The 12,361-nt window shown below is 41.6% G+C and overlaps 1 protein-coding gene across 3 annotated transcripts in view; it reads right to left on the bottom strand.

Moving 5' to 3' along the window:
* Positions 1-3,364: 3,364 nt before the first annotated feature.
* The window catches only part of hif1aa (hypoxia inducible factor 1 subunit alpha a), a 17,601-nt gene continuing 8,604 nt past the window's right edge, over positions 3,365-12,361 (bottom strand). Inside the window, exons 4-15 of one of the 3 annotated variants that reach the window (XM_081724221.1) lie at positions 10,416-10,500; positions 9,785-9,900; positions 9,473-9,678; positions 9,096-9,202; positions 8,726-8,873; positions 8,344-8,552; positions 7,982-8,202; positions 7,436-7,558; positions 6,583-6,860; positions 6,014-6,116; positions 5,371-5,503; positions 3,365-4,294 (exon numbers count right to left, since the gene is read on the bottom strand). In XM_081724221.1, coding sequence (XP_081580347.1) covers positions 4,152-4,294; positions 5,371-5,503; positions 6,014-6,116; positions 6,583-6,860; positions 7,436-7,558; positions 7,982-8,202; positions 8,344-8,552; positions 8,726-8,873; positions 9,096-9,202; positions 9,473-9,678; positions 9,785-9,900; positions 10,416-10,500 — 1,872 coding nt within the window. In that variant the 3' untranslated portion in view covers positions 3,365-4,151. Of the gene's footprint in view, positions 4,718-5,318; positions 5,504-6,013; positions 6,117-6,582; positions 6,861-7,435; positions 7,559-7,981; positions 8,203-8,343; positions 8,553-8,725; positions 8,874-9,095; positions 9,203-9,472; positions 9,679-9,784; positions 9,901-10,415; positions 10,501-12,361 lie in introns of all 3 variants that reach the window. The other 2 variants (XM_027008264.3, XM_035531378.2) reach the window with 2 other exon arrangements.

Genomic DNA, 12,361 nt, shown 5'->3' with positions numbered 1-12,361 from the left:
GCTGGACTGGAGGAGCAGCTGAAATAAATATTTCTCTGTTCACATTATACAGGCTCATTTGTCTCTCCCTCGCTAACACACACACACACACACACACTTATTAAGAAATGTAAATTTTCTGAAAAGTCCAATAAGGGGAGTTCAGATGCCATAGTATATGTGTGTGCGTGTACACAGCAGAAAACTGTTCTCCTCAGAGTGTTGTTCCTCTGAGCAGACCATGGCTCTCCTCAGATGCAGATGTGCATGTCTATGTGAACCAGGTTTGAATGAAATGATCCAAAAAAAGCAAAATAAAAGTGAAAAATCTCAAAATGAAAAGCTACCAGAAAATATGGTGGGCTCTGGGCGGTCTCATGGATGCCTGCTGTGTTCGGAGACAACAAATCTTTGCTCATGCACAAACACCACCAAAACACTTCTTCAAGAAAAGAGAAGAATATGTTTCCTCTGGTTTTGTCCTATAGTAATTATCCTTTCAAGATGGTTAGATGCCAAGAGCACAGGAAAGAGACCACTGGCTTTCAGTTTATTGCGAGACAAAGAAAGAAATGTGAGGGGCCCTGGAGTGAAGATTCAGCGAGAGCAATGACAGATTAAAGCTAATAAAGGTTTTCATTCTATAAAAGAACAAACACCTTCAGGGTGTAACCTGATTTAAACAGAGATGTTTTTGAAGTGAGCTTTTGCAGGTGTAGCTTTATGTATAATTCATTGGCTTTTGTGGCTAAATTGCAGTGGATTGCACACAAGAGAGATTAAAAAGTCCAGAGAGATTGGAGCATGACCACATTATGTCAAGAGCAGAGGGGACAGTTTCCTGTGCGATGTTCTCTGTGGTCTGGCATGTTGTTTTTGGTTGAACTCCAGATGACAAAGATAAAACAGTCTTACACTGTTCATCAATTCCCATTTGTTTTACATTTGGTTTTATCAGTTAGTCTGTGTCTGTCTCTGTTTGTCTGTCTCTGTCTGTCTGTGTGTGTGTGTGTGTGTGTGTGTGTGTGTGTGTGTGTGTGTGTGTGTTTGTATATTTGTGTGGGTGAATTTTTCCTGTCTTTTTCTTTTTCTTTCTTTTCTGGTATTCAGCCATGAAAACACTCAAACTATCACAATCCAGTAGTATTTTATAACAGGTTCTCTAAGGACAACGGGCTCCCTGTGTGTGTACATGTGAGTGTGTGTCTGTGTGTGTATGTGCACAGAAGAAGAATGATGTGTTGGTAAGCTGTGTTTAATAGACATGATTGAAAACAGATTCACTGGCTAAAACTACTGTACTTTAAAAAACAAATCACCATGCACTTCCATTTTCAGTCGATTACACAAGAGTCTGCTAAGCATTTAATCTATATACCATATGCAGTCAGGAATCTCAGCAGACCTTTTTCCATTTAGGTGTGTGTGGGATTGGTGTGTGTGTATGCAGGGGTGGTGTGAAGGGGTAAGTGTGTGTGTGCGCGCGCGCGCGTGTGTGTGCGTGTATGCGCGCGTCTGTGTGCACAGACACGATCAGACATTTTTTGGCAGTGCTGCTGTGCTTTTCCAGTTGTACGGACACTCTTAAGGACTAACAGCTGTGTGCCTCCTCCTTTAATCCACTAAAGCTCTACCACTCTGTGATGGGGGGGGGGGGGGGGGGGCCGAGCACCTCCACTCCAGAATAAAAGCTGCTCTACTTCCATCAGAGCTGCTCCCGTAGCTCATGCCACCAGATCCTCTCTCTCATGCCACTATAACATCGTGACACCAGTGAGCTGAGGTACGCATTTCCCAGTGGATCTTTCTGTTAGCAAATTTGTCAAATGTGGATGATGCTGTATAAAGTCTAAAGATGATGTATTCTTTGAAGGTCTCCTATGCAGGGCCAGCAAAAATCACCGTGTTATGGATCCCAAATGGGACTCCTGGTCCGCTGAAGCAGTTTGGAGAACAGTCATACACACACAGAGTCACCAGTATAAAGTTGCTCTGAAATAAGCGACCCAAACTCATGAGCAAGTACTTTCCCACACAGATGTGAAAGGAATCCTCCGAGGAAGTGTGTGTGTGTGTGTGTGTGTGTGTGTGTGTGTGTGTGTGTGTGTGTGTGTGTGTGTGTGTGTGTCACACAGCATATTAACAGTCAAGAGGCCTGAAAGGTGAAGTAAGCATTTTGGCAAAGCTAGTGGTAATTCAATACAGGGCTTGTCCAGTGAACACACACACACACACACACACACACACACACACAGAAATACATTCCCACTCCAAGTTTAATCACTTTGTTTAATTTTCTCTGTCCATATTTTAAAAGACTGACAAAATCACCGTTTTCTGCTTCCAGCTCATGCTGAAATGTGCTCTGGACACTGGGCTCAAATCTCTTCATTCCATAAATGCCTCTGTGGCTTCTCCTGGCGTATTATTTGTTAGACAAAGCCTTATTGTTTCAACATTACCCAAGCACAGGAGACCTTTTTAAAATCAGTTTGAGCCTAGTACTGTACATGTTAGTGTTTCCCCTGTTCTGACTCATCAGCTAATTAATGCTAATTGTGGGTTAGAGGAGAGAAAATATAACATTTTGCAATGCAAAATGAGACCTAATTAGTCACTGGGAAACACTGCTTTAATTGAAATGCACAGATGTATCACAGGAAGCCAAAATAATTAATTTTAGCTTAAAAACAATTTTGAATTGGAGTAAAAACAAATCGCTTTTTAAAAATCGCATAAAAATCAAAAACCACTGCGGAGACTCTCCTGTGCTCTCATACCTTTGGGTGTTTCACTAAAGATGAGACACTAGTGCAACTGTAACTGGTACCAAAAAATAACCATGATGTTAACAGCTACTGTTACACAGAACTTTACTCACATGTAAACTCTGCAATGACTCCCATGACTATGCAGGCTTATCATTTTACAGCAGAGATTCCTGAACAGAGAGTTCAGGGTTTCTGAAGGCACAACCAGTGGAGTTTAATCACCTCTGTAACGAAGGCTGAAGGCAGCCACCCCACCCAGGACAGCACCCATTTAACCTGCCTAAGTGATGGTCTCCATCACACCATCCTCCCCTTCAGAGGAGTGATGGTCTCCATCACAACCCCACTGGACTGTGTTGAAACTCGTAGAGAAGCCCAAAAATACTGATTTTTTTCTATAATAAAAGCTGGTGAGACAATTCTCACATTTTGTAAAATGGTTATTATTTACCAGAAAACCTACCCAAATACGTCCAGAGCATGTGAAATGTCACTAGAAATACCTGTTATATTAAATTCGAACTTGATAAAACAATTAATTAGTAATCTAAATAAGGTCTGGTCTAAGGACATCAAAACCATATCATTGGATTAAAACACTCCCAACACCAAAGCCATCTAAAGCACATTTAATTGTACTCCTGCCCATACAAAGATGTTTTTCAACACATGCAGGAACCATATGATACCAACACCACAAATTTCATGGTTTATACCTCAGCATCACATATAAAGCAAAGTGACTTTAACTTTATGCGGTAGCAGAAAGCACAATATCATGGTATAATGTGAGTGTCCTGCAGTAATTGATCAAGGTGTCAGCTCTGCATATTACTTACAAATACTAGACACCAGCTGCACTTTTAATGCTCAAAATTAACTCAGGTTTAAGGTTCACGTTGGAGTCGATGTCTGCTCATGCCTTAGGCCTTTACTTTTACTGGACAGAAGTTATTAATTAAAGCCTATTAAACATTAATAAATATCAATAAATCTAACATCAGCTATCGGTCTACGTTTAATCTGTTCTCTCAGACGATTTCAAATCAAGTTTCAGATCATAACGGCTCTGCCTTACAGCTGAAGTGTGAATATGTAAGGCAAATCCAAGACTCTACATACAACAGACAAAAGATCAAAATATACATTGTTGGAGCGTCACACTTCGTCCAGACACAAAGGACGTCAGACTAGATTCATTCGCAATTGTAAAATGAAGCCGGAAAAAATAAAAATTTTAAAAAAAAAATTTTATATATTTGACGGCAATTATAAAAACAGTAAGATGCTGATAAAGTAATATTGCATGAGCTGCTGGTAATCTATGTTCCTTTATGCAAGGACATTTATATACAGTTGTGCGATTGTACCTCTGTGCTGGATAAATCCCACGTACATTTATTACCCTCTGTTCAAGGCTGGTTTGTAAGATCTGTGGAATAGCAGTTGTGCAGGCCAACTTCTCTTCCTGGAGGCCTTCTCCAGATCCAACGCAGGCCGAGCGTCGCAGCAGAAGGAGTACTTTGCGACCGCATGTCTGTTTGCTGCCAGTTAAAAGCGAGGTAAACGTTTTTGGTTAATACTGTCATGAACTATTTGGAATGGTGACTGGCATGTGGCAAAACTGCGATATGCTTGCAGCAAAAGATCAATGGTCCCAGCGCTCAAGGAGGCCTGTGGGTTTTACGTTTGCTGATCTCCAGACACTTTCCGGTTTCTTTAAGGGCCATTTCACCCATAAACCCTCATTGTTTGGAAAATGAACATGAAGGACACTGGGAGAACTGACACCAGGGTGGGTATTTAAATGGCTTGGTCAAGGGCGCGCAGCAGCTCCTCCCCCTGTAGCAGACCTTGACGCCCAGCTACAGGTGCGTTAACTTCACAGTCATGACGAGGAAGCTGGGGGAGGGGCACAGAGACGGCCACGCCTTCTGACGATCTGCCCAGCAACTGGGTTACCACGTCTGTGAGGCGTGAAAATAGGCGAGGGAAAGAAACCATAAAGAAATGTTTTATCGCAAAATTTTAAAAAATGACTGTTTAAGTGTAGGTTTCTACAAGGCATATAACATTGGTCACTGGTTCCTGCAAAAAAATACATTGTTTATTATATATATTTGTATCCTGAATCCGAATATGTTTTCAGAATTTCTATCACACACACACATCTATCGCTGTCTATTTCTTGTCCCAGTATATTGAAATATTATTATGTGTAGTATACAAAAATGTGGTACAAAGGTATATTCCCACTATGTTGGCAGACTACTGCTGGACACTGAAGAAGGATGTTTCAAGGCCAAATACAGGCAAAATTCATACACTGTAAATTACAGATGTAGGTTTGTACCTTTTTTTTTTAACTGTAATAACTTTTTTACGAATAGTACATATAAAATTAATGTAAACTTTATTTGCCTGGTCATTCAAATTCTGAAACACAGATTTAAATTAAGTATAAAAAGTACTAGAAAAGGGCTGTCTATTTTAGCTTGTGAAACAAAACTGAGTCAAATCATGATTGCCCAGTTATATGTCCATGCATCAAGCAAGGGTATGACTTACCAGTGCAAAAACTGTAGAAAACAAATGCATGTTGCAGTGCATGCCTACTAACCAGAGGGCAGCAGTAGAATGGTCAGAGACTCCGGTATGGTGCAATGTGGAAGAGCTTCTAACTCAGCAACCTCTGACCTCCTGACCTTTTTCTGTGCTTGAGGCAAGTCAGTTACCACTTGCAGCACAGAACCCTTGTAAAGAAAAAGTAAATTCGCCCATCACTCAATTTAGTATAAATCAGTTAAATACCTGGTTTATGCACTGACATCTTATAGTATATTGTTACTATCTATTATATAGGAGTATATTGATACTCCTCTATAATGGTACTACATATGGGAATAAACATACAAAAACGCTAATAAACTAAAGTTCTAAGCAGAAATAGGAATTAATCAAGGGGTACCAAGTGTACTCTGTTATATGAGCAGGAACAAGTATGTTGTGTCATCATGCATATTTTTGTGACTAGTTATGAAAAGATGTAAACATGAAATAAAAACAGCTACACAAACAAACACAATGAAAAGTAAATACCAGCACTCTTACAAATATGTGTGAACATGCACTGATGCATAGAAGCATTTGCACACACAACCACTCACCCACACACACAAACACTCAATCTCTCACACACACACACTCTCACACACACACACACACACACACACACACACACACACACACACACACACACATACCAGCCCCATAGCCTGAGACAGAGATATTGTTTCTAACTTCCTCTTGAATGGCTTTTGGCTCAGCCGATTCACTGAGGAGTCATGGTTGTCCAGCTGCTGTGCTCTATGGGGGGGTGGAATAAAGAGAAGGAGAGAGACACAGAAAAACAGAGAGAGAAAGAGAGGGAGAGAGAGAGAGAGAGAGAGAGAGAGAGAGAGAGAGAGAGAGAGAGAATCATAATGAGAATCACTTTGTTGGCCAAATATATTAGACATATATTGAATTTGTTTTCCTGCATGCACACATGTATGACATGTAACATACGAGACAGACCAGACAAGTGCACAGACTATTTACACCTATTCAAGAGAATTAAGGGGGCGATTACAAAAATAAATACATAAAAACTAAAGAGTAAGTTGAAAAGCATTGTGCTATCCAGGAGCTAGGCCCTGGTAAAAGAGGTACGTGATAGAAAGACAGAGAATAAGGGCAGAGACAAAGGTTGCTATAAAACCACTGCTGTGTCTTTAATCTTCAACTTTGTGACAAACAAACTGATGCGTTTATATCAATCATTAAGCCTTACCTGCTTCCTTCCTGTCCTATGTGGCTGGGGGATGTCTGTGATCCCCCAGAGCAATGCACATGTGGTACCGTGACCCGGCCTGGGAGTTCCGTGAGGCCAGGGCACGCGCCGGCGTGGGCTGAGTCAGGTGACTCTGGTCTTGGCAGGTCTGATGGTGCTGCATCGGATGCAGCACCAGCTGCGTGTCCAGATTGAGTCGGGGAGCAGGCGCGGAGCTGGTAGTCGTCATCCATGGAGATGTAAGGCGCCAGCATCTCCAGAGTCAGATCTTCTGTGATCTGAAAAATATCGGTCAGGAAGCAATACAGATGTGCAATAGAAAACTGTATTGGGGGAAGGTTCTACAAGAAAACATAGATTCTTCTATGACAGTATAAATCTTAACATTGGATTTATTGCAGAAAACCTACAATATAGGGCCTTCACTAAAGATGTATGAGCAGGCATGGCAATGACTGAATAAGATGTTCAAACGATTGAAGATTATTAAATGTCACTTACTCTTAACCATGCAAGATAAAACATATATTGCCAGACATGCCTATGAGGAATTAATATATTTGAATTAGGATATTTGTTAAGTTCGTAGATGTGGGTGAAATAAATTGTTATCCTGAGGATAGCCAAATCAAGTTTAAATGTGTGTGAACTCATTAATTTCATGAGGCTCAGTTACTGTTAATTGCCTTAATAACTTTACCATGAACTCTGAAAGCAGTAGAAATGTTCACCTGTCACACCATATTCTGCCAGTGTTGTGAAACAGGATGAGTGGCACTTTACACACAACAGTTGTGAATTTCTGCAATAATTTATCCTGACGTAAGTAAGCGTGTGCTTGAGCAGCCGGTACCTGCGTGTCCAGGTGGGGTTTGGTTTCTGTGTCCACGAACAAGACTCCCTCCATGGCATGGGCATGGAAGTGCGTGCTGAGATGGGGGATTCCGCGGAGACGTGGACTCAACGTGCTTACAGGCTGGACACATAGGCAGAAAGCCACTGCTCTCAAACACTTATGCAGGAACAGAAGAGAGCAACATCAAAGCTCTGAAACACGTGGCCCGAATGCAACTCGGATTTCCATGCTTCTGGGACAAACTACGTGAAACGATGAATTGTCCTGTGAACACACAGGGCCATCTCCTACTGAATCTGAATTACCAGTTTAGTTCAAGTCTATGGTTAATTCACACACAAGAATTCTGACCATGGAGAATTAGTACATTGGATAAGGAATAGGTAAAAGAACTAAACTGCACACTTTCAAGTCCAGCCCACAGGGGTTCATTTCTGAGAGCTGTGTGAATGTGTAAGCGTGTGGTTGTGAAGTTGATATTGAAATCAAGGAGAATGACAGTGGCCATGTTGGATCTTAAGGTGGCAGTTTCGCATTTCCAACCTGAATAGTGCTGCAAGTGGAGTCCTCTTGAAGACAGGAGGAGGTTGTAGCAGAGGGAGATGGGAGAGGAAAGTCCTCCAGATGAAGGTTAGCAGAGGTGGTTTCAGCAACACTTAGGACTTCAGTGTGCGATAGGGGCGACAGGGGCAATAGAACACTGGTTGAGGGCAACATGACATCATTGTAGAGAGGCGGATCTTTAAGTGCCGTAACTTCAGTGTCTGTAAAAGGGAAATTATACAAGATTGTCATCATGCTGTTTGTTGTCACTTGTTTTATCACGAACACCTCACAAATGGTTTTGAGGAAATGTAAGGTCTGTCCTTCATGGGTAGAGTTGAAGCTAATTCAGATTCATGTACCTGCATTACTGAAGTCCACTACTGAAGCCTGCGCAAAGGCCTCTGTCTCCCCTTTTAGGCCAGCATGCACAACTGCAGCCTGACTCCCATTTTCGCCCTCCCCCCTCTCCTCCTCCTCCTGCTCCTCCTCCTCCTCTTCCTCCTCCTGTTTTATAGTCGGAGTGCCTGACTGATGGAGGGCGAGAAGGAGGTGGGGTTCCTCGATGCCGCTGAGACAGACAAAAGGATTCAGAAAGGAATTACCAAGCACACACCTCAGTTGCACTACACACATAATTCAATTGCATCACAGAAGTGTGTATCTATTTAAAAGGTTAATGTTATGCATGCACACTCGCACACAAACACACACACAGACATGCACACAGATGTGTCGCTGTACCTGAGAATATAGTTCACGCACACAACGCACTGCGGTTGAGAGTGCTTGCTGTTGTAAATAACAGTGGCCTGTGTCTCCAGCCACACAAAGCCTCCAGTCTTTGCCAACATACGGTACTGACCTGTACACACCTGTCCCTTCACAAACACTACACACACACGTAGTGCATTAACAAACATTTATATAAGGGTAAATGTATTTATGTTATACACAGGTATATGATAATTTTATGACTATATAGTTAGAATATGGGTGTATTATATATTGTATGTGTGTATATTTCTATATTTACTTATGTTCAAGTCTTGAGCATTTGTGTGATTGTGTGTGTGTGTGTGTGGGGGGGGTATGTTCGTTTGTGTGTTCTTACAGTTATGGTGTGTTTTGGTCAGACTGTCTGAATCCAAAGCATGATAATACTCATACACAGAATGCTCCAGTAGATCCTGTGGGTAATATCCTAACAACTCAGTGATCCTAAACACACACACACACACACACACACACACACACACACACACACACACACACACACACACACACACACACCAGAAAGGGTGGGATTCTGCTAGCAGTGACTTAGGAGCCACTAGATGGTGCTACCGCACCATTCCTCGTAATTGATGTCAAGTAACAGGGTTTCTCTGACAACATAGGTCTCTAGAAACCCATCGATAAACAAGAACAAATGTAATCTATTAATGAAATAGATTAGAGTTAGCTAGTAGCTGAAGCTCTGATGTTCACCTGTCATCACAGTATGTGAAACGCATGTCCAGTGTGTGTCTGCTCAGGAAGGTCCTGGAGTCCAGTGGCACCTCAATGTTGGCCGGGTGGGGGATGGACTCACAGATCAGCAACAGGTACCACGGGCATGCCCTGCCTCCCTCGCCTGTGCAGCTGCTCCCACTGACCCGGGGCTCCGCATGGATGTGGCCCGAGCAGCCAAGTACCTGCGAAGCAGGGTGAGAGAGATCCTTACAGGTGGCTAATCGGGCCTGCTGTCCAGTGAAACGCCCAGGACAGTGTGCATGTGTGAGGGAGAGAGCGCACGGGCACCTTCCATGTGGCAGATTTGATGTTGACGGTGCGCCCCCTGTTGGCGAGAGTGCACTTCATTCGCAATGAAAAGTGCCTCTCTGTGTGCTGCTCCTCTTTTGCTCTCTTGGATGAACCTGAGAGAGGGAGAGAGAGACAGAGAGAGGTGGAGAAAGAGACAGAGAGAGGGAGAGAGGGGGGAGAGAGAGATGGAGAGAGAAAGAAAGAAATAGGCCCACTGGGGTATTTACACCAATTTGCTCCAGGCATCTGGATGTGCTAATCAGCTCAAGCCAGCAGCTAAAATTAATGAGTGAAATCAACTGGCTGACAGACTCAAGGCAGAATGTTACATTTTTGGACCTGAACATGAGTATCTCTGTCACCCTGAGGATTTTTTTTATTTTTCCTTTAAAACAGACACAAGCACGAAGATGCTAAGTTAGTCACCTCTGTTGTATGCACAGTAAAATGAATCTTGTGCATGTGTTATGTGTGTGTGCGTGTGTCTGTGTGTGTGAGGGAGAGTGTGTGTGCATGCGTGTGTGTGTGTGTGTGTGTGTGTGTGAGTGTGTGTGTGTGTGTGTGTGTGTGTGTGTGTGTGTGTGTGTGTGTGTGTGTGTGAGAGAGAGAGAATGTGTGAGTGCTTTACCTGTTCTGTGTACGAGCATCTCTCTGATCTCTTCATGGTCACATGGGTGAGTGAAATCGAACACACTCTGTCCTAATAGATCAATCTATCACAAAGAGAGAGTGAGAGAGAGAGAGAGAGAGAGAGAGAGAGAGAGAGAGAGAGAGAGAGAGAGAGAGAGGAAGGGAGTTTCTTTGAACCTCATAACTGACAACTGCAATACAGTTTGAACTGAAACAAAGTTATGGCAGGGGTGTCACTAGAACTAGTGTTCAACTCACCAAGAACTCTGTCCCAGTAATGTACACATGACAGGAATTACCTGTCATATTTTACTTCTCAATCATTATTTTATTTACTAATAATTGTACAGTGTAGCTCTAAATAATATAAACCAAATAACAAAAAGTAATTTTACATTTCATTTAGTATTTCAGGTATTTTGGGAACAATAATAAGCTAATAAATAATATACTATTATCATTTAATTGAAGTAAATTCTAAATTCTCAACATAGTATCTGCCTGAAGATTGACACATCTAAATGTTCTTATTTTTAAGTGTCTGATGGAGTGTCAATCGCTTCTTGTGCACACATATGCTCTCACTTTTTCAAGCACAATCAGTGATTGGCTTTGGGAACTTTTGCACAAGCAATGGTTGATAAACAACAACCATTAATGAAGATACACCCTATCCCTCAATTACCAACAACAGCTTACACAACAAAAATAAGTAAACAGAAATGACAAATAAAGAAAATCAAGATTAGGAGAAAGAATTAGGCTGAGCCAGAGATAAAACAAGGGTAAACACTGGAGCGGCTTTTCAGAGCTACGGAACCTGAAAGGATTCAAAACCAGTGTTGGGTTAACTCCATTTCTGCATGACAGGATGCTTGATTTATTTTTTTATTGGATTTTTGAAAAAAGATTAACCACAAAGCCAAGATGGTAATGGTAATGTTAGTGGTAATGTTGGTGGTAATGTAATGTTGATGGTAATGTTGGTGGTAATGGTAATGTTGGTGGTAATGTTAGTGGTAATGGTATGTTGGTGGTAATGTTAGTGGTAATGTTGGTGGTAATGTAATGTTGATGGTAATGTTGGTGGTAATGTTAGTGGTAATGGTATGTTGGTGGTAATGTTAGTGGTAATGGTATGTTGGTGGTAATGTTAGTGGTAATGGTATGTTGGTGGTAATGTTGGTGGTAATGTAATGTTGGTGGTAATGTTGGTGGTAATGGTATGTTGGTGGTAATGTTGGTGGTAATGGTATGTTGGTGGTAATGTTGGTGGTAACAGTAATGTTGATGGTAATGGTATGTTGGTGGTAATGTTAGTGGTAATGGTATGTTGGTGGTAATGTTAGTGGTAATGGTATGTTGGTGGTAATGTTAGTGGTAATGGTATGTTGGTGGTAATGTTAGTGGTAATGGTATGTTGGTGGTAATGTTGGTGGTAATGGTATGTTGGTGGTAATGTTAGTGGTAATGGTATGTTGGTGGTAATGTTGGTGGTAACAGTAATGTTGATGGTAATGGTATGTTGGTGGTAATGTTAGTGGTAATGGTATGTTGGTGGTAATGTTAGTGGTAATGGTATGTTGGTGGTAATGTTAGTGGTAATGGTATGTTGGTGGTAATGTTGGTGGTAACAGTAATGTTGATGGTAATGGTATGTTGGCGGTAATGTTGGTTTTAATGTTGATGGTAATGTAATGGTGGTGGTAATGTAATAGTGGTAATGTTGGTGGTAATGTTGGTGGTAATGGCATGTTGATGGTAAAGTAATGTTGGTGGTAACAGTAGTAATGTTGATGGTAATGGTATGTTGGTGGTAATATTGGTGGTAACAGTAATGTTGATGGTAATGTAATGTTGATGGTAATGGTATGTTGGCGGTAATGTTGGTTTTAATGTTGATGGTAATGTAATGGTGGTGGTAATGTAATAGTGGTAATGTTG

Source organism: Electrophorus electricus, chromosome 12 (assembly GCF_041902795.1).
Source record: "Electrophorus electricus isolate QZ-2024a chromosome 12, ASM4190279v1, whole genome shotgun sequence".
Lineage (NCBI taxonomy): Eukaryota > Metazoa > Chordata > Actinopteri > Gymnotiformes > Gymnotidae > Electrophorus > Electrophorus electricus.
This window is presented reverse-complemented; position numbering and strand designations above follow the sequence as displayed.